The sequence below is a fragment of the Eschrichtius robustus genome, chromosome 12 (assembly GCF_028021215.1).
Source record: "Eschrichtius robustus isolate mEscRob2 chromosome 12, mEscRob2.pri, whole genome shotgun sequence".
In the NCBI taxonomy this organism is placed as follows: domain Eukaryota; kingdom Metazoa; phylum Chordata; class Mammalia; order Artiodactyla; family Eschrichtiidae; genus Eschrichtius; species Eschrichtius robustus.
Genome location: NC_090835.1, coordinates 22,410,056 through 22,433,166, shown reverse-complemented (window position 1 = coordinate 22,433,166; position 23,111 = coordinate 22,410,056). Strand labels below are relative to the sequence as shown.

The 23,111-nt window shown below is 38.6% G+C and overlaps 1 protein-coding gene and 1 long non-coding RNA gene across 5 annotated transcripts in view; one reads left to right on the top strand and one right to left on the bottom strand.

Annotated features, from left to right (window-relative positions):
* Window positions 1-11,287, bottom strand: part of LOC137773880 (uncharacterized) — a 47,138-nt gene extending 35,851 nt beyond the window's left edge. Inside the window, exon 1 of the long non-coding RNA XR_011075740.1 lies at window positions 10,902-11,287. This is a non-coding gene — a long non-coding RNA (uncharacterized lncRNA). The remainder of the gene's footprint in view (window positions 1-10,901) is intronic.
* Window positions 1-23,111, top strand: part of TAFA1 (TAFA chemokine like family member 1) — a 773,964-nt gene that overhangs the window by 290,773 nt on the left and 460,080 nt on the right. For all 4 annotated transcript variants that reach the window (XM_068558949.1, XM_068558948.1, XM_068558950.1 and 1 more), the window contains one exon: window positions 10,263-10,383. In XM_068558949.1, coding sequence (XP_068415050.1) covers window positions 10,266-10,383 — 118 coding nt within the window. In that variant the 5' untranslated portion in view covers window positions 10,263-10,265. The remainder of the gene's footprint in view (window positions 1-10,262; window positions 10,384-23,111) is intronic.

Genomic DNA, 23,111 nt, shown 5'->3' with positions numbered 1-23,111 from the left:
ATTGTCTTTAATATTCATCCTTTCTTCCTCATTATTGTCTTAATTTTCATTTAAGTATCAAACCTCCCTCACTCCATTCATCTCTTTTGGAGGAAGCTGATTTCTCTCTTGATTTGGGTCTGGGGCTTATGGTGCAGCTCAGAGTCCAACAATGTGACCGTGTCCCCCTGGCCAAGGTAACTGGCTCAAGGAGGGGCAAGTGACCCAAGTCAAGCTAAGGAGCCGTGAGAAATGGTTTGCTGGGGGAAGCTAAGAAAGACTCTTGTTCATCTGAGAGAGCTTCTTGAAACAATCCTTTCTGTTGCCATTATATGGATGAAGAAGCTCATAGCCCAGACAGCTGTTGGCAGCTCTGTTTCATCCATGGTGGGGAGCCTGCCTTAGAATGACACCTTGAAGGGCAGAGAGAGAGTTGAAAATGAGCTAGATCCTTGATAGTTTGGTGGAGTTACTGGGTCAAACCCACCTGGAGGTGAGCCCCACCTGTGAACTGTCTACCTGCAAGAAGCCATACATCCTCTTTATTATTTACTGCAGTTTGCATTGTTTTCGTTTGTTTATTTTTTTTTCTATTACTTGTAACCAAGCCCATTCTACCTTCTTCTATGATATCCTAGTTTTGGAAGGTTACTGTCAGGTGATTCAAATTTTTCTGCTAGCTTACTGAAAATTATTTGATGTCACAGGGTTTATTTTCCATAACCTAGCTGGTATATTTTAGAGCTGTGCTGTTCAGTAAAGTATCCGCTAGCCATATGAGGCTATTTAAGTTTAAATTAGTTAAAATGAAATAAAATCAAAAATTAAAAAATTCATTTCCTTGGTTGCACTAGCCACATTTCAAGTGCTTGATAGCCACACGTGGATAGTGGCTACCATCTTGGCCAGCACAGATACAGAACATTTCTAGTATTGCAGAAAGTTCTACTGGATAGTGCTGTGAGAGGGAGAGAAAGAGAGAGAACATCAGATGAGGAGACATATTCTAACGTGACCCACACAAGTGAAGTCAGTGTATTCCCTCAGGTAAGCCTCTTCCCGTTCTTAGGTCTTTTTATTTCCTCTAGAACAGAGAGGCTGGACTAGGAGGCTTTTGGGGAGATTTCTTCTAGGTTCAGTATAATGAAATTCTAAGTGCTTTCTTTTTATTTTTAACATTTGTAGACTTTTCTTTATTCTCCAGGTATCAACTGTGAGTTCTACCATCAGATCATATTTGGATATCAAATACTAAGAACCAGGGCTGAAAATTCAGGACAGTTTCATTTTTTTCTTCTAGCAAAAAAAAAAAAAAAAAAAAAAGAAGACTCCAACACAGATTTAGTGGCAGGTAGCTAAGGGTTTAAACAATATATGGGCCAATTTCCTTTACTTAGTGCCATAACAATAGACTCACACAGAGCAAGGGAGTCATCCTTAATATGTATCGCCACTTCATACGTGTGTGCTACCAAAAAGAATGAATAAAGGCTACTGGGGAGGGTACAAAATCTACTTATTTCTAGAAAAACAGTTTGCTGTGCATGCCATCTTGATAGTGGCCTTATATTTTATTTTTGATTCATTGATTATTATTTATTTATGATGCCAACATTTGAGTGCCTACTATATGTCAGGTAGTATATCTAGGCTCGATTCTGAAGATATGGTACTGAGCAAGGTGCCAGTTTTCCTTCTCTCATGGTGATTCTGGTAAAGAGGTAAACCAGATATCATAAATAATTCCAGAAATAGTTATTTACAATGGTCGTTAACCTATAGAGATGATATCCTGAGGGCTATGAGAGCATAACCACAACGAGTTGATCTGGTTTGGAGCATTCCAGAAGACAACTGGGGGAAAGTTTCCCTATCCTACTCAAGGATCCAAGAGAGGAGTATAGTAGGAGCCGAGAGTGAGAGTGTTTGTAAAAGATGAGGCTAGAGAAGTAGAGAGGGGCCAACTCATGCAGAGCCCTGTCAACCATGGTCATGAACTTGGGCTTTATTTTAAGCTCAATGAAAAACCATTGAAAGATTTTCAAATAACAAGAGTGGCATGATCAACACGCACCTCAAACACATTCCCTCCGGCTGCAGAGTGGGGAAGAGATGGGTGGGATGTACGAATTTGAAGGCAAGTGGACTAGTTAGGAAAGTATTACCATAGTTCAGGTGAAAGATGGTGGTAACTTGGGTGAAGATGTTTGAATGGAGAGGGAGAGAATAGAGAGATTTAAGACATAGACCGGAAGTCAAATTGATAGGAAGTGACGTTGAAAGAGGGAGTTCACGGAGAGGGAGATGGCCGTCTTCATTTCTGGCTGAACCATTGAGAGGGTGAAGGGCCATTTCTTAGATCAGAGTAGTTATGGGGGATGGCGATTATGAATCCGGCTATGAATCTGAGAGTTTTATAAACCATAGAAATCATGTTATTTTCTTTATTATCATCAAAGCAGTCATTTTCATGACCTTTACGTGCTTATAAAATATGTTCATATTCTCGTAAGGAAGAGACCACTTGGTCTCTAAAAGGACAGTTCATTTATTACTTTGATTAGTGCAATGGAGGTGAAGCTGTTTGTGGTTTCAACTTTCTTTCTGTTCTAAAAGCAGAATAAGGAGATGAGATGTGGAAGAACAAAAGAAATGACCTTATTCTTTTTTTCTCTGCTGCCTGGAAGACAGACAAGATAAGCAATGAGGAATTATAATTGATAAAGTGATTGTAGAGATAGGCTGCTGGAGGTGGAAAATGAAACTCCGACACAAAGGTTATCTTTTCTTCCAGCCTAAGAGAAATCTTGCCTTCCATTTCCCTTTTCTTACAGTTACGGAAAATTCTGCATTATGTATCCAGATCCAAATTACAGAACTGAGAATCACCAGTTTTATAGAAAATGATTCAGCCTCTGCTCATTTCTCTGTTACCATTAATTTTTATTCCTTCTGGAGCAGTTGTTTGGCTTTTTTTGGTTTGTGTGCTTTTGTTTGGTTTTTTACCTTGTGGATGCTGTAAATTTTTAAGAAATAATTTTTCTCTTCTTCACTTCTACTGCTAGGAAGCTTAGAGTCAAAATAGTGCTTCCTTTGTACCACTGATGCTTTGCATTTCACGTTCAAACTTCACATTAGGCTCATCTTACTTTGCTTACTTCGTCTTTTATCTTTATCATGTGAAATTTTTTATTTCTTGCCAATATTGCTTGCCTAGAATTTGGTTGCTTAGAGCTTAGGCTCTGAAAATCAAATGTGAGTTTGCATCAAAGTTTTTCAACCTTACTAGAGGTGTGGCATTAGTTCAATCACTTGACTTCTCTGAAATTTGTATCTTCACCCACAAAATAAAGATCACTGTAATACAGACCTATTAGCATTTTTGTGAGAATTAAATGAGACACAACATGTGAACGCTGAACCAGGGCTTGGCACATAGAAAGAGTCTCCCCTGCCAAAAAAAAAGGGTACTAATACAGTAGTATCGTCATCATCATTATTATATGATCATCAATCACCATCAATATTATATATTATTTAAACTGCCATTCTGTTGTTGTACTTCACCTGCTTTCTCTTCATTATCCTTTTCCTCATCTTAGCTTAAATGTATTTTGAAAAAATGCCAGGTACAGAATAGAGTAGTAAATAAGACAAGTATATAAACTTTATTTAGGCCCCAAAGTAAGACTGACAAGCTAGGGGTGTTGCTGTGTATCTGGTATGGGGCACATACTAGGACACCAGGGTAGACAGGAAAATTTTAAGTGAGTTCCAGAAAAAGAGTGATGCAACGCAAATGATTTATGCAATTGGGTTATGGGAGAAAGATAGGGTAACATTATTACTTAGCCAAGGGAAAAGGTATATTGTCTTCTCATGATCAGGGACTGAAAATAGACATTGTCAGCCAACTGGTAGGTAGCCCCAGTGACTACAGAAAAGAGAAATTGGGCTTCAACGTTACAGAAGGCATATAGATTAGAGATAATGGCAATGATCCTCTCATCCACGCCTTCATTTCCATCAGCCATTGAAGTGGAACAAGAAAAAACATCAGCATTGTGAAATCACAACCAAAATGCGTTATTTCAAGAAATACTTAGAACTGTTTTAAATGGCATACATCTAAACCACTTTCATTTGCATTGGACCAAAACTTGGCATCTTTCTCAGCCCAGATGTAATTTATTTAAATTCCTTTAGTTGTTTTTCAATTTAGAAATATGCATAGACATAAAATCTTGCATGTCTCAAATTTGTTTTCCCTGCACATTTGTGAATTCAAATTAGCCAAATTATTAAGTGGATTGTTCTTAAACTAAAGTAAGGATGGCTTTTATTTCTACTGCCGAGAAATGAAAAGTGTGGTCATCAGGGGAATGAGGGATTTTCTGGTGGTACTTTGGGCCTGGATCCAGGATTTTACCCCTTCAGTGGGTTTCCCAGTTAACTTAGTAACATGTAGTATACATGAGTTTTTTGTATTTTGAAGCTTTTGTAATCATTTGAAGAGACGCAGGGTGGAGTCCTATTCCACAGGATATAGTTTTCCACCAGGAAATCCCCTTTGGACATTTCTGTTCTCAGTTCTTTTCTTCCAAGCCTCTGGAGAGCCTCTGCATTTCTCTCTCTCTCTTTATCTCTCTCTGTGCTTCTCTGCCCCCCACTATTTTTTCCTCCCTCCAGGTTTCTGCCCTATTGCATCCTCTATCTGCCATTCCTCCCTCCCCCTGCCTTTTATTATGTAGGGCAATATGCTGAACATTCTTGGCTATTTAAGCATTCTGAGTGTTTTATCTTTCACTCCCAATTATTTTCATTGGGTCTTTCTTCTGAGTAAATGTGGGTTTCTCCATGGGGAGAAGTTCTGGTAAATAGGATTTTCTCTCTTTTTTACATAAACAAATGTACATATACATAGATACTGTATTTGAAATGTATATATTTAGGAGTTTGGCCCAACTGAGTAGGTATCTTGAATTCATGTAACTGGAAGAACTAAAACAATTGTGCTGTAGTCCATTGCCTTTTGCAGTATTGTGCTTGTATAACCGAATGATTGAGCAGGGCATGGCTGTGGGCACGTAAGTGATCAGTTTATAACTCCTGACTTATAAGAACCTGAAGGGATTCTAGCTGCAATCATCAATGCTCTGGATTTATCACTGCTCTGATCAAAAATCTCCAATGGATTTCTATAGCAGGGGGCTCTGTGAAGGCAGGAACTGGGTCTGATGTGTATACTGCTGTCTCCTCAGAGCTTAGGGCAGTGTATGGAACATAAAAATTCAATTAATACATGATCAATGTAGGTTAAAGTCTTCATCAGTCAGGATAGACTAGGTTATAGTGCAATAACGAATAGCCCCCAAATCTCAACTGCCTAAAGAACAGAATATTTCTTATTTACTATCTACATCTATTGTGGGTGGGTAGGGGAAGGGGATGCCTCTGCTCTTTGCAGTCTCTCAAGAATCCAGGCAGATAGTGTAACTAGTCCCTGTTCCAGAGGCAAAGAGGGATCTAGAGGGTGTTGCTTCAACAATTAAATGCTCCAGCCTCAAAGAGATACCGTCAGTTTTGTTGACACCTCATTGGCCAGAACATTATGGCCCACTAAACAATAAAGTGATCAAGTGATGGAGTCCTACCATGGTGAAAAGTGCAAAGGCCTAACTTCTTTGAAAGGTGTGAGAGTAATTTTGCTTTGAGATGGAAGAATGGACTAAATTGCCTCAAATGTCAATATCCGTTGATGCTTATATTATTAGGGAAAATGATCATTGGCTGCAATACAGTGGACAAGGTATTTGGAAGAGGAAATGGAACTAGGTTGATATTCTTGTTCCATCACATAACATATATAGAAGCCACTTAAAAATGTAAGGGAAAGTCTTTATTCCAGTTGTTTAAAAAAAAATCTAACAATGCCTGAGTGCCTTGAACATAATCCATGAGTATGTGTTTCAAGTTTATTAAATTGAATTGTAGATAAGAAACTATGTTGAGCCTTAGTTTAATCCCTAGAAATGAAAAATATAGTGTACAGTTTTCAAATGGTAGCCTTTATTAGCAAATGTGAACTTCCTTTTATTTTTAATGCATTAGCATAACAGAAACAAACCAAAAACAAAAACAAAAACAAAGACATGGGGTAAGTACTACCTTCCACATTTCTATATTTCAAATGCCTGGAATGTGCTCCGTATATAAGTCTTGAATGAATGTATAATAATTTTTTGAGTGTGTCTTAATGGTAAAGAAATGAGAAAATATAATGGTTAATTTTGGAGGGTTGTTTTTTCCATGAAGTGTTTAATCCTAGTGTTTAGGAGGTGGGCTCTTGACCCAGATCATTGGGGTTTGAAATCTGCTCTATCACTTAGTAGCTATAATACCTTGAGCAAGTTTCTTAATCTCCCTATTCACCCTCTGGTTCCCCATCCATGAAATGAAGACAATAATCATTACACCTATCTTATGGGGTGGTAAAAAGGATTAAATTACACCTTATAAGCAACATACTATAGAGTAGTGCCAGCACATGGTGAAGGTTCAATAAACCTTACCTGCTGCTACTGTAGTTATTATCATTTTTGTCTTGATATTGAACAGTCGGTGTGAGCTTTCTATATATACTCACCAACTCAACAATAATGAACGACGGAAATGAAACACGCAACACCATCTAGAACTTTGGCACTCTTGACTTATTCTCACTCTAAGATTTGTATTTACTGTTATCTTTATCTTGAACTTTGTTTAATGATGAGCTTTAATAAATGGTTGTTAGGGTCCAAAGAGCTATTCTGTGTGTATTGTGCAACTGTGCAGGACCAGTGGGGAAGACTGATGCGTCTGAAGGGTCTCTCATTCTCTCACTCTGTGTAACAGGAGAGGAGAGAATGGCTTCTAAAGACACACTGCAGCATCAAACCTTCCTTATAATGCCTGTGAAAGGCAAGAGAGTATTCTGAGGCACTTGAAGAGGTTTTTGAGGCTGGAATATTATGAGAACTACCTTGATTTAAAAAAACAATGAAAGACTGGACAGTATGATCTATGACAGTGGCAATCACATCAATCTTGTTTTCTGCCTTGTCCCCAAGCATCTAACACTTAGTAGGTGCTTTATAAGTGATTCATGAAATAACTGATTGAGTTATTGGAATGAATCATTGCTAGTGCAATCTGTAAGTGAAAACTAGGTCACCTTATATGCATCGATGATGTGTAGGTACAATGACATTATATTTCCAAAGAAGAAAGTGTCTAAACCATAATACTAGAAACAAAATGTTGAACTTCTGAGTGTTTCCTCTCCCCACCCCAGCATGTTATTTGAGGGAAATTTTTAAAAAATGTCTTGAGCATATTTCTTTATCAAAATCCAGTCGTCGATGCTGAAAATGACATACTTCTATTTATTAAACATGTTAAAAAACTCAGAAGGTTTGCTTTGGGTTTATGCCTATAAACATCTATATTGTAGTCTAGATAGGCCATATTCCCAGATTTAGCTGCCAAAAACAATCGACAGACTTAAATTTGTGTAAACTCAACAATATTTTGGGTTAACTTACTGGTTAAAAGAACATTAAGAGGTAAGAAATGGCTTACATTTCACTTTCCCATTTGCTGTTAGGAGTCTAACACCCATTAACACTATCAGTATTTTGCAGAATGCTTTTTTCTTTTGTTTCTCCTTCCCTCTTTACTCTTTCGGCAAATGAATAGTATCGGTAAAATCTCTAAGAGAATGACGTACCCGGCAATACAGTGTTAAAGTGCTGCTTGAGTTGTTCAAGAGTTAGTGGGCAGGTATTACAATTCACTGTAGCTGTAATAAAGGGTAATGTCACTTTAAGACATGTGATACTTTACAGAGGAGGGATGTATTGAAAGAGACTATTGCTACTTACAGCGCCATATAGCAGCCCTGCTCCTACATTTTGCTGCCTTACTCTGCCCTGAATGCACTGGAGTGGGGATGGCCCCTCATTAACTGTAAACTGATTCTCATCAGGAAACTGCACATTATCTCACCATCACTTCAAAGGTCTCGTCAGGCAGAGGTGACGCCAGGAGATGATTTAAAGGTGAAAATGACAAGGTTTCCAGCCCTCAAACCTTGGTTCCTTTTCTGACAATACAGTCTGAATGAACCCAATGTCTTCTTTACTGTGGGAGTAGCATCGGAAGAGAAAAACATATTTTTTAAATCCTGATAAAGAAGATTATTGGGAAGCTCTTTTTAAAAAAATCTCCAATTGTGGCACAGATGGATTTTAGAAAGTGTTAGAGCTTTCCAATGAACACTAATAGAGTACTCTGCTCTTGGCTGGATTTTTCAGGTAAGAAGCCTCTTTAAGGATTTAAGATTCAGAAAGCAGATTTCAAACCTATTCAGTCAGGTCTAGAGAACTATGTAGGGCTGAATGCATTATTTTGGGGGGGGGAAACACCTATTACCATAGAGACAACCTCTTGGTAAGAGAGTGAGCAAAGAGAGCTATATGCAGGAACCTTGGAAGTAATGCTGAGAATTAAAGAAAGTTAAATGAAAAAAAGGAAAAGAAGGAAAATACTGCAAACGTCAAGTCACAGCAGTCTTTTTGAGTGCTAAGATCTGTGTGGAAAGCTGTCATTGAAAAACTGTTGTTTTGATTGTGGTAGGCTTTCTTCAAGTTCAGATGAATTCCTAGTGCATTTTAACTGAAATTCACAAGCAATCATTGCATGCCACAGTCACCTCTATTTTGTCTTCCTGTAATTTGCAGGGTATTTTGAAAAGGCACCCAAATGCATTCATTCCAGAATTCATAGGAGGGGTGTTGCTCTTTATCTTTACTGAAGAGAATGCATCTGTGGTACACTGATAGTTCTGAAGACAATGAGGTTAAATCCGTTGTACACAAAAGTAAACAGTGGGCTGTGAAACTAATTATAAAGTGAATGGTCTATGTGAATCACAGACCCGGGCATGAAAGGCACCATGCTGTTGAAAATAATGTTTTCCTACTTTGCACTTAATTATGGTTGTCACCATTTGTCTATTATAGTTCTAAAACCCTGCTTAAAGACTACATCTCTCTCTCTCCTAAAACCCATAAATTATCTTGTATTATGTCTATATACACACACACATATAATGTATATGTTTTGCTTGCTGAACATCACAGCTTTGGAAAGAGTACCAATTTCCACGAATAAAGAAGCCACACTGGGAGGTCACTAGGAGGTTTTAAATGTAGCGTTGAAATACTTGAAGTGTATGATTTGACAGTGGAAAGGTGAAAAAAAGAAAGAAACAATCTAGGTTCCAAAGCTCTATCTAGGAGAAAAGCATATACTTAACTGGATTCCTGTATAGAAAATGCTTCCATGTCACTGGCTAAGGATGACGCTTCAAGTTTGACTAATTTGACAAATATGAAATGCAGCATAAGGTGTTGTTTGAGAAACTGGACAATATGCAGCGCAGTTGAGCCTTTGTAGCTCCTAAGATCCTCATAGGTGCCGAGAAGACTGTCAAAGTTTCAGCGCTTAAGAAAAGGTGGATGTTCATCCATAAATACATATACCACCTGTATATGCATATTCATCAACACTACAACAAATGCCACGATAGGATCTTAGGAGGCAAAGCAATATTCTAAATTATGGTTTGCTCTAGGAGAGACGCTTAGATCTTTATCTGAAACTCATTTTGGCTGAAGAGAATTCCTTCTGGTTTTAAGTCCAGCCAAAAAGACCAGCTCTTTTAGGAGATTACAACATGCCTCTGAGAAATGATTACTTAGTTTAGGCGACAGCATTGGAATTAAAAATTCATGACTGTAGAATTAAAAAAAAAAAAAATCCACTATTTCCTTCCAGGCTTATGTCAGACTTGCAATGAAGTTAGAATGAACAGGAGCGTGCAGCCTTTCAATGCCTGGAATAACTATAGCTTAAAGATCATTGTGTAAAACTGCATGTTTAGTCAGGCAGGATACAGTGTTTCAAACTGCCTAACAGATAGTCAAAAACTTTATTTCTGTATTTTGGCCATCCTAAGAGTTTGGTTTTGAATAATTTCAAAAATGGATTCATGATCTCGTGGAGAGTGACCTCCCTCAATCCCACTTTGTGGCATGACCTCTGCTGGGTCATTAATTCTAACCAGCAAAGTAGCAAAGGCACATGACGTCTGAGACCCCCCTTCTCTCACCAGTGGGACTGACGGAGCTGGGGGCTCAAACCCGGGGGTAATCCTTCCTGTCTAATGTTCTCTTTAGAGAATGGCAATGGTCTCTGCGATGCCCTGGGTCCTGTATTTGTGGATAAGTGCTTGTGCGATGCTGCTCTGCCATGGATCCCTTCAGCACACTTTCCAGCACCATCACCTGCGCAGACCAGGTAAGTTGGAAACTGGCTCCACGGCAGCCTCCCGTCTCACCGCTGTCTTTTAACAGATGGTTGAAGGCAAGTGACAGAAAGTGCTACAGGGTGGGCAGCTTGCCTCTGAATTTCAAGACTTGTTGGCTGGATGCTTTGGGGCAAGAGGGGGAACACTAAAATGTCTTGGAGGTATTTCTAATAACTTCTCAGAAAAGGTGGTTTTCTCTAAGAGTCCCGCCACCCCTTGGCACACACCTTAAAAAGTAGAAGTCGTTTGTTTTGGGATACTTTGGCCAAGAGCGAAATATTCTGCAAAAGGTGGGATAACTTTCAAGACTTGAGGAATTTTTAAGGAAGCAAAATATGATCTTTGCAACCAAGAAAATAATGTGTCCGTGTTCCTGGGATGCATTTTTATCTGGCATAGATACCATAATCTTGGTGTGTATGTGGCTAGAGATTTTGTGCGGATGTCAGTGCCAAAATTAACTTTGTAAGTAGTTTTTCAGTGAAAAAGAAATTAAAAAGTAACTTACTATTTCTTGTCTGGTTTGTCTCCTCTCCTTTCTCCCTTCTTTCACTTTGTTCTTGCGGTATGCTCGATGCCTTTTTTTTTTTTTTTTTTTCCCTATCTCTCCGCATTTTCCGGGGCAAGTTCTCTTTAGCGTGGGTTTTTTTTTTTTTTCTTATATCGAATTTTGAGTTCCAGACGCATTTTGCTTTCTTCGGTTTTCTGTTCAAAGTATATTTCTTACCCTTCCATGGCCTCACTCTTCAATCAGGATTTTTCTCTCCTTCTGTGCCTCTCCAGCTTTCTCATTATTGTTCCCCCAGCTCGATTGTCCTCACCCGCCCTGGTTCTCGGAAAGGTTGCCTTCCATTTTCTGCTTAGCTTCAGCCTTTGCATCCATTTACTCCACCCGTCACCTTCACCGCACCCCTCCCCCTGCCCCTCCCACCCGATCGCCAAGACCGGGCTCTGGGGACCAGTTGCGCGCCCAGGTTCCGGATCCTTAGTTCTCTAGTGCTCCCAGCTCTCCATCCCCACCCCTCCTTCCTTCCAAATCCCTTCCTGGCCTCCTCCCATCCGCCAGGCTTCCTCCAGCTGCGTTGTCTAGCCTTTGCCTTTTTCTGGCTCTGCAGCCAGCCTGGGCACCGATCCTGGGCTCCTCGGCATTCTCCTCCAGCAATACCTCCCAGGGCGCTCGCTGCTTGCTGCTTTCCCGGGTTCTGCTTCCCGGCTGGGGGCAGGATCGAAAGAGTACGTGTACAGCCCGGGTCCTCCCACGCGGGCTGCAGGGGAGCGCGCCAGCTTGCTGGATGCTAGACCTTGGGTCGCTCCGGGAGGAGGGGTTTGGCGGGGGCTGAGCTTGGGGCACAGGCCCAGGGCTGCCTCTGGGCCTCAGCCGCCCTCTTTCTCAAAGCCCTGAATCCGGGAGGGAAGGCGAGGGGAGGTTGGTGCCCCTGCGGGAGGGCATGGAAACGGCTCTGCCGATGCTGCGCGCTGGTATTTCTGCCTCGCGTGTCCTGAGCCTGGATCAGCCACTGCCAGAGTCCGAGACTCCAGTGCCGAGTTGGAGGGAAAAAAAAAAAAATACAAAAAACGTCCAGTCAGTAGATCTCCAATCTGTTCTGGCAAAAAACGTCTTTGACTTATTACAAAGTCATACAAATAACGCGAGAAATCTGCATTTAGTGTAATACTTAACGATAAGCACACGAAACAAAAACAACTAATGTGAGTGTTTTAGGCACACTGTTAAGGTTAATTCACCTTGCTTGGCTTAATTCTTATTCAAGTAGGTGTAATTTCCCACCCTGTTGCTCAGGAGACTGAAGTTCTGAGGGTCTGAGCGACTTGCCTGAGGTCACACAGCTAATACCTGCCATGGGGGACTTTGGTCTGATTTCATCTCCAGAGCCTGTTTCCCAAGGAGGAACGAATGGCTCCCAGTACAGAGCACAATCTTGCCAAGGAGCCTTTTTGAAGAGATGTGAGCACCTTCACGTAATTCGTGAAAATTTTCAAGTTATGTCAATACACGGACTCATTTGAACTGCAGACCCATTCTGAAAGGTGGCCATGGCAGAAGTGGTGAGGGGTGGCACTTGAGGATGGCAGAACTTAGGCTGGGCCATCATCTCTGTCACTTAACATTAGTGACATGACCTTGGGCAAGTCATTTTTCTTCTCTGGGCCCAATTTCCCATTTAGGGATATTGTGGGGAGTGTAAATAAAATAATCTTCATGAAAGTGCTTTGTAAAATGTCAAGCTCTTCAGAAAGATCAGGAATTACTGGCATCCCCACTTAGTAGACTACAAATGTGCATATCACAGATGTTGAATGAGTGACGTTTTGCTGTTCACACAGCTAATTATCCACATAGTGACAACAAACTTGTTTTTAATCTTGCTGTCATTTTTAACTATGTGGTACCTGGCTAGAATATTAGACCAAATGCTACCTGTCTTATTTTGTGCCCTGTGCATACAGTCAAGAAATACGGTACAGTTTGCAATGAGCTTTCACGTAGACTGTCTCTCTTTATCAGTAAATATATTAGATTTTTTTGGTGGAGGGTTATGGCTATGCTACTTATAACAATTAAACTTATGTCTTTATGGGGCTTATTATCAAAATACAGTAATTTTAAACTGGGAAATACATCATTGGGTTCTGTCTGCAATTAAATTCAGTATTTTTTTTCCTTTGTCTCCTCTTAGTAATTGCTTATTATTGTCAGTGCGTGGTTCATCTGTACCTCAAATACCCCAAAAAACTGCAGCACTGAAGCCAGTTTCAACCCCAAGCGTTTATACATTTGAGACCCATTTCAGATTCATCGATGAAATGAAAACAACTATAAATACTCCCTTCTAGATGCAGAAAGATGAAAATGATATTAATTAAAGTCCAATGGTTCTAGGTATTAGGTTTATTCAACTTTCTTGGGTTTTTCAACAATCACTGCAAAGATTAAAGCAATAGATCTTGGACATAGCAATATTCTAGATTATTTCAGTCAGAAATACAGTCTTCTTTAATGCAATCTTAGGTTTTGATTTTAAGAGTAAATATATGCTTTTTGTGATGAGACTTGTGATGTTTCCCTTCGTAGGTCTTAAATCTTCAGGGACACTAATGAAATGTGTATGAAAACAAGAGAGAAATCAAGGCTAGTTATCTGTGATAATCCCCCCTTCAATGAGCAAATAAATAAATAAATAACTGGATAAATGAGCAAAAAGGAAAAACATAATCTCATTTTCTCAAATCGGTTAAAACAAGTGACATGATGAGAAAAAATGAGACGCCAGCAGACCCTGAGCTTTGCCACATTTGCCTAAGCTTGAAAAATCGCCTCTTTCATAAAGCAGGAGCAGGCAGACACCATGTGCATATCAAGTATCTGGGAAATGTGAAAAATGACACATCTTTCACTCAAAGCCCTGGATGGAGTGAAGGCTTTACAGCTGCCTCCTCACCTGCTTAGGAACAGCTGGTCCCCCTCTTTCCAGGCTCTTACAGGCAGCTTCACGTCCCCTACGTGGTAAGATGGATGGTGCTCTGATCCCAAGCAGCCAATCTCAGTATCTCAAGAAATAATCCACTACACTGACAGATGAGTGGAATTTGACGTGATGTTCCCCTTGTTCAGACTGTGCCGCACCTGGATGGCACCAGCCAGTCAGGGTCCTTTAGGGGAAATGGTTAGAGCTTTGGGCCAATTTCTGCTGTCAGAACATGGTATCAGGACAATGTTTCTGTGAGGCTGCAAATTTGTGATCTGTCTTCTCCATGCACTGGGTTTGCACACAAACAGAATGAGAATATGTTAACTAGAAAACGGACTGATTTTAATGTATTCCCCTGCAGTCCCTAAGTACTTCCTATTTTTCATATTTATCATATTAGGATTGCACCATTTATTTTCAGTGACTCACTAGTTAAGGAAGATTAAAACAGTCAATCAAATGAAAGTGAATTTTAAAATTACACAAATAAGTAAAATGTGCTCTAGATCAACAGATTTGTAATATCAATAATTTAATATTTGGCTAAATCAAGTTTTTTATTTTGGGAACGACGTAGGAAATTACCTTAATAACTTGAAGAATACTCATGACTTTAAAAAAAATACGTACAGTGAAGCTAGAAGAAGGACACTTAATTTAAAAAAGATAGACCGAACAATGCAAACTCAGAGTGGTGTTCCATTGTTTCAGGATATTAAAATAGACAGCTTCAACTCTTTATAATCACTAGTTGTTGTATAAGAGGTAAAAAAAGATGAATGGTTTGCTAAACGCAACTTTCTAATATAGGATTAGTTTTTTCCCCCTACGGGTATACAAATTTTCACGGCGATTTTAATGGTTACTTAATTTTGAATGTGGGTGTGGTGTGGGGGTTGTCCTTGAAACTTAATAAAATATGGATGACTTCACAGTACTTTAGTGAGAAAAGATCTTTGGGGTTCTTTAGTAATTTAAAATTATAAAGATAAATTACATGAGACAAGAAGTTGTAAATGCCTTATGAATCATTTATTCTTGAGTCGATGCTATTTTATTGACAAGGGTGTATGGAAGTATAAAAAGATGACTCTGAATAGAATTGTCTGTGTAACTTATCTTCGGCCTGATTTAAAGCTTTATGAAGCCAACTGTGTATTTAGAGGTATCCGTTTGTGACTTATTACATACTGAACATCACCATCCATTTTAAAGCGTGATTTTTTTTTTTGGTAAATATTAAAAAAACATTCTTACATGCCTTATAATTATTTTTGCTTACTGTTCAATATCACTTTATTGAAAGCTGCCTAAGGAATATGCATTAGAATACCAAGGTTCCTTACAATAAAGGATTGTTTTATAACTGTAGTATAAAAGAAATAGTGAGAATAACAGTGGTTGCATATTGGCTTTCTCAGAATATGTACCAATACTAGATTGCTAAGTGTAGTGAACTGGTCTAAGGATTGGAGCAGACAGGTTGTTATTTGGTGTAACTGGTGCTGGTGATAATCCATTGATCATCTGATTGATGATATTGACCTCACCCTAGAGTCAGAGTGCAGCCATGGGCATTTGATAAGACCCCAAAATATCAAAATCAGGTAGAGATGCAAATAAAGATCTTCTGACCATCACGTGAACTTATAAGAGAATTATTACAATGCTATCAAAGTAGTTACTTATGTGAGCTCAAGCCCATGGCCTCAATTTTATACGACACTGCGAACAGATTTTTAGAACTGGCACTAATGAACATTAGTCTTCAATTGTTCATTTCTTAAAGTTCATTTAAGATGAAAACTCAACTCCTTTTTAGTCTTCCAATTTTGAACTCTGTGTAAAAATTTCAAAGCTTGAGTGTATAAATTGGTACATCGTTTTTTTGAAAACAGTTTTGCGGTGTTTTCCAAAATGTAAAATGTGCCAGTCCTGATACAATTCCATTTTTAGATGCTTATCCTAAGAAAGTGATTGGACAGGTTTAAAAAGATGTATGTTTAAGGTTTAGTCACTGCAACAATAATTTTAATGGCAAAAAATTAGAGAGGAGTTTCATCTCCATCAAAAGGGGACTGGTAAAATAATCATGGTGAATCTGCTCAATGGCATTCAATGTAGCCATTGCAGTGGATGAGATATGTTCATATGTACTCTTGTGGAAAAGTGCCCATGATTTACTGCCGAGTGAAGAAGACAAGGAACAGAATACTCAGCTTCAAAATAGTTTGGAGAAAATAAATATTTGCACATGTATGAAAAATGTCAGAAGAGATATAAACATTCTTTATACAGTGTTAGTTAAACCTGGTGGGAGGACTGGATTGACTTAGACTTTTTATTTCCTACAATTTTGAAATTTTTTCAGGTTCATTCCTAGGATGGATATATATTGATTTTTAATGAAAAGCTTAAAGTATTTGCTATAGAGAGTTTTATGATTAAATTAGAAATGTATCAATGTTCCCAGTTTAAGGAAAAAGAAGGAAATATAGGTAGCAAAGTATCAGGAGCCCCTTTTCCTTCTAAGAGCCTTAATCCTATAAAATGTTTAGGCCAGCATTTCCCAGTTCACAAAGCACTGTCCCCTCAAAATGCTCATTGGAAAAAAGCTACTAACTGTTGGGGAAGCACTCACTGCATGGTATGTTCTTCTCTTAGAGATTTTCAGTGCATGTGTGTGTATGAAAGTTCTGGAAAGATTTGCAGATAGGAATCCTGATTGTGTTTAACTAAAATTTTCCAAACTTCTTTTATTTGGACAACAGCTACAGTGCCTATTCATATCACATGCTTCGAGAAGTGTGAGCCAAGATAATCCTGGAATCCTATAAAATTCATCTTTTTATCTCTTGCTTCCAGTAAGGAACTTGGCATGTAGTAGGTGCTCAGAAAATATGTGTTAAATTATTAAGGAAAGAAGGAATGACTATTCTGGTGGAATCTTGAACTCTCCCTTATTTTTTCCTACTTGTGTGTGAGTATTTGTGTGTATATGGTTGGATGCATGTGTATCTGTATGTGTGTTTATAAAAAGGAGATACCTCAAATGGAGAGTGGTATAAACACTAAATTGTCACTGTAACATATGCACGTACATATGTGTGTATCTGTGCAGTATCTTTGGGTAGATATTTGACTGTATTTGATATTTGACAGCCATTACATTAATCAAAATGGTCCAAAGAACATAACTTACAAATGCAGTAAAAAATTAAATCCCTAAGGTTTTCAGTCACAGCATGAGGTTTTTGGGTTTTTTTTTCTATAGATTAGAAAATACTATAGGTGTGGCCTTGAGGATCTGAAAAGGAAACTTCACTTAGCAAATAGGGAAAGGCCTTTTGCTTTCAAATCTTTTGATAACAAGAAAAAAATTCACTTCATCTTTGCAGAAGGGAGAAAATAACACCAGACAAGCAATTTTTCCTTTCTTTAGGATAAAAAGAAGATGAATTATTTTGTTAACAGTTTGTATAAATTAATTGGATTCTCCAAAGATAATGTCCTCAAAGCATTTAGGGAACCCTCTTGGCCCACTGTTTCTTTCTCTTTCCCGAACTTTATATAATAAAATTCCAGAGAAAGAAAAGAGAAAGAATATTATCACAGCAATTTTCTCTCAGAAGATGCATAGATATGCAGAGTGATCTGCTTACTCATTAAGTGAATCCATCCTCCATGCAAGGAAGGAGACCAACCAAACTTCCCCCTCAGTCTAGAAGGGAGGAAGACCTCCCCTCAGCAAAGGCCATTGTTCTTTTGTTAGAATTACCTGTGTTTACCTTTACTATGCCCTTACTAGACCTTCACTTCTAGGCATGCTTCCTTTATACCCAAGAATAAATACAAACTGAGTCTTTGTACATCCAAAGGGTTTTTCTGATTTCGCATTCATGTGGATGAAGAATGGACCTATTGAGTCATATGCTTTGAAGTGAATAAATGCCAGCTTCCAGATTTAGATGAATTGCCACACGGGGTCAGGGGTGGGGGGTGGGGGGTGGCGCGGGCGGGGAAAGGATTTCAATGCTCCTGAAATTGACAACAGATCCTGGATGAGAGTCAGCAGGCCAGCAGGTCATCCTTCCCACTGAATAAATATTGTGTAGGTATTCAATCAATATTTGCTGATCAACTAGGCAAGAATTTTCTGTCTTTAAAAAATGCAAATATTGGTGGGAAAGCACCACATTAAGCCTTTTTTTATACCTAATGGTGATGAAGAAAGAGCACCAGGGTAGGAGTAGGACGCTGGCGCTTTCAGCGTCTCACGTTAAGCTGTCAATTGCAAGGCTCCAGATGAGAAAGTTGGAGGGAATCAACGGTTTTCATATTGTTCCTAGCAGCTCCGAGGAGGTGATCTATGCATTCCACAAATAGTGAAGTATATTCTGCCAAATAAAGATGCTTTAAGCTGCCCAAGGAATTGATTCATTGACTTCATCCATTTGATAGAGCAAGAAGCTGTACAAAATCACCTTTGTATATTTAAAAAGCCCTCTGCTAAAGCTATTTGAAAACTTTCTGGATGATTTCATAGATGAAGAAGGCAAATAGCTTCACAGACCAGGTCGTTAACAAAAATAATTGGATCAGCCTAGAGGCCAGACATTATAAAATGCTGAAAACTGTGGCAACTTGAGAGCATATGCACATCTAGAGGACACAGCGCATCCTTAGCTACACCTGAGATGGGCTCAAGGTGACCAGATCATCTGATATTTCAAGGCAAGTCAGAAACCTAGAATTTTATCTGTAATTTCTTTATCTTTTAAATGTCAGGTGGGCCAAACAAAACTCGATTCAGGGATATATCCCACCTGCAGGCTGTCAGTGTGTGACCTCAGATAAGACTATCCCCAGCTCCAACATTTTATGATTCCTAATGAATTTATGCAAGCACAGTGGAGAGAGGTGGAGGCGATGGGGCTAAAAGGGGAACTTCTATGCAGATCTGTTTTGGCCTGCTTTAAAATGATGCCCACAGGTGAGTCTTACTCTGAGTTATAACCGACATACTAAAATGCTGTGTGTCTCTGAGCCTTTTATATGCAGCTAACTGGTATTACTGGGGGATCTGATAAACAGAATTAGTGGTACGAGGCCAATGGCCTAAACAGAGGTCTCATTTGAATCTTGGCTAAAAATCAATTAACTTTCCTTTAGATTAAGGCTAGGGAGAAAGAGTAATCTGTAAATGTAATAAAACCGAGGGAAGTATCAGGCAGCATAGTGATGCCTATATAAAACCCTTTATTTAATACTTTATTAAACTTCTCAAAATCTAGTCTGTAGTCCACTAGAGGGTTATAAATTTATCTCGAAACCCAAGGGGTTTTGTTTTTGCTGTTGTTGTTATTCTTTTGGGCAAATGATTTAAGATTTTATGTACATTCATTTTGTATATGAACGTAGGCTACTTATTAGTATACCGACTGAGTTATCATTCTACTAGAACGACATGTAACTAAGGTTTACTGAGCTTCCTTAATTCAGTATTCTGCTAAGAAAACTGGCTGTAGCTCTTGGAAACATTGCAAAGTGCCTGCATGCAAATAATTAGAATTCATGCAATTTGGGGAAGGATAATTTGCTATCAGTGCATCTTGAGTGTTGTTTGAGTTGTTAGTGATTTTCCATTGCTGTGGTCCTTGCTTTTTAATTATAAATTAGTGTTGCTTTAGTTTCATCATTATCAATTAAGTTTGCTGTGGGCTGTTTCATTAACCCTATAGTCTGTAATGATGCATATTTGCATATTTAGGCCTTTAAATTTGCTAAGGATTAGACTTTAAGATATTCTTGAGTTGTGGTTCAGAAATGATTCATCCATATTCTTATTGTAAAACATGTATATGTAATCACTCTCAAACTTATTTGTATGGTGATACTTGTCTAGTGACATTGTTTATATACTGCCCGTGAAGCTATGCAACATAAATTCTCAAGGAGTAACATTTTTGGATTATTTTTATGTCTGTAGGGCATCGTTTTATAACATATTAGCATATTAATAAGCTTAACTTATTTTATAAAAACAATGAGTGATTCATGAGTGATTCATAAATGCATCTTTCCAAGTATTTATTACCTAAGTATTTATTATCTAAATATTTTCCTACTGAAAGTGGAAACAAGTAGGAATTGGATATTTCACCTCCTTGGGGTGCTGTAATCAGGAAAATTTGAACATCACTGTTCTATGAAGAAACTGTATCTAGAGACCAGCCCTACTGAAACTCTGAATTAAAAAATGTGTGAGATGGCAAAAAATTTTTAAAAGCCCATTTTTTCTGAAATAAACTAAGATGTAAAACAGGAGAAGATATTGTTTGGAAGCTTCTCAGATGAGACCTTATTAACTTGAATTGTTTTTGTATCTTCTTAAATCTCTTTATCTGATGAAAAAGCAAGATGCCATGTACTGGACATGTGCTTGAGAAACTAGGTCACTGGGTGAACATTTGTAGGGCAACGTTTTTGACAGCTAGTCCCAGGATCGTTTAGAATTAAAAGCAGATTTATGGCATACACATGCTGCCAGTCTCCAACCCTCTATCTATCACAGGCCTAGGGAATCAATCACAGTGTTTGTTCCCACAGAGCCTAGATGTGATTTCAGAAACTTTTTCAGTCCTTCTCTGGGCACCACCTATCAATTGATTGACGCGGGCATGCAAGTTGAGAGTCTTTGACTGTCCCTGTTGGTTCATTGACTGACCATCTCTAGGATCCCTCTCCTATCCAAAAATGCATGCCATGAAACATTTCATTTAAAAAATAAGAAAAAGATCCAAAAGTGTGATTAAATCAAATTTAAATAGCCACAAATATCTAGTAACTATGGTTTAAAATAGTGGATCTTTAGCAATTCTCTCAACTGCTAAGAGTTGCAGAACTTTCTTTTTATTACGTCCAGAAATTTTTGATTCCTTTCCCTATTCTCCTCTTACTCTATGTCAGTGATGCAAAGCTGCTTGTTATAAGAGCTCTAACCAAGCAGGTGCTCTTGATCGTAAGACATGAAACAATTCACTCTGATCAGAGAGGATTTGGGAAGCCCTCATAAAGGACTGGATTTTGTGTTGGGCTTTGAATGTTGGGTAGGAATTGAGTTTGTGGGAGAGGATCAAGGGGTAGCATACCGAACTGGAGGGAACAGGACAATTAAAGTCTTATTGGCAAGTAAGGGGGGACGAGGTAGGGCAGTGACCTAAATGTCTATATGCCCTAAACTAGCTGGAGAAACTTTATATTATTGCAATTAAAGGGAAAGCAAGATTTTATTGTTGTTGTTACTGTTTTGTAATCTAAAGGCTGCCTTACCAATGTACACTGATGATCACAGATGAACAGCTAGTTAAAATGGAAGAAAGAAGCCCTGTTTCCACAGTTTGAGTCTCTGTGGAAAGCAAGTCAGTTAATTAACAACAAATGCAGCAACTGTGTTCTGGCCAGACTCTCTGGGTCCCATGAGGCCCTTCACACCTTTGAATTATTGTTACCTTTGTGTAATACAAGACAAAATATGTTACTACCGTTGATTTTTAAAATCTGGTTATTATATTAGAGGAAACTGCATATCTCTAAATCAAATCCTAAGGATAATAATTTTTATTTTTAATATACAACAAATTTAATATGTTATTCAACAAATGTTTATGGTCCACCTACTAGGTGCAGAAAACTACGCTTCCCACTGGTAATAGCAATGCCTCTTTATTATAATTACTGGTTTAACACTGCCTTTCCTGATCAGATCGTCAATTCTGTGAGGGTGGGGAACCCAGCAGTCTGGGGATGCCTGACTCAGTGTCTGGCTCATGGTGAGGGTCCAATAAATACTTGAATGAATGAATGATCCTAAGCATTTGATGCTTCATTGAATCTTTACAGTTACCTTATGAGTTAGAACATCTTTCCATTTTACTCATAAGGAATATTTTAAAGAATAAGATAATTGATTTGTTCAAGGTCATCTAGCTTGGGAGGGTAAGGTTGAGAATTTTGTTGGGTCCTGAGTAATGGCTCAGGTTCCTGAGTCTCTACTGTGTGTAGCCTCTGCTATGGACGGTTCCTTCCCATATGACACGTGATCTGTATCACAACCCTACGTGGTCAGTTCTGTTATCCTCATTATATAAAACACTGCAAACTGTGGATAGTAATTAAAAGCTGAGAGGAAAACTTAGGTTATGCCTTGACTTTCAGTCAGGTGCTCTTTCCATCGCAACCAAGTACTACTTTCAGGAATATCAACAAGTTAGTCTTGGTTTAATTTAATTACAAAACAAATTTCTATGTTATGGGGCGTTGTTCTACATCAGCAGGCAACTAACTGTGTCTTGGGCTTGGCTATATCATGCAATAATTTTAATTTAATGTGGCTGAATAATGCTTTAGTCTTAATGTTGCTTTGCAAACAGGTCTGGCTGAGAGCATACTTTCGCTGCTTATTGGATTAACAACACCTCATTTTCAAGTATTTTTTACAGAACTATTGTCTCCTGATAAGTTTTTTTAGACTTTGGAGGCCCTTTCTGTGCTCTAGGCGAGGAAGCAGCAGCATAGGATAAATTTGCATTTATTAGACTCAGTCTTAGTGTAGTTTTTCTGTTTTACTTAAAATGAAGTTACAAATCATTCACACTGGAAAAGAATTCTCTCTAACGGCAATTTAACTTTCTGATAAGATTTTTTGGCATTTATCATGTTGAGACTTTATAAATTATCTAGAATGTTGTAAAGTGGGCTGACCTTTCGGGTAAGTGGTTTGATCATTTGCAGCAGTATATTTGCTAAAATATGGAATTTGCTGTCTTTCAAATAAAACTTGCTAGACCCGTAACTCAATAACATGTTTGGTAGAAATTGCTTACATAATCAGACCTGAAGTCTCCCTTTCACATTCCTCTCATCATCAGAACAAATCCTCTTGTTTGTTCTAAAATATGCCCATGGCCAGTGATGGCAAATTCCTGACACACAGCCCACTCTTCCTATGATCATGCGTTGTGGACATGACTGCTAATCACTTATGGCACTCTTTGTACTTTTACCCAGACTCACCCTGTGAACCCTTCCAAGCACAGTGCTCCAATCCCTGAGTCGTTAAACAAGGTAGTATTTCAAAAACAACCACGATAACCACCACCAGAACCATCATCGTTCAACACCTACAATGTCAAATACTGTGCAGAGTGCCTTCCCTGGACTTACCC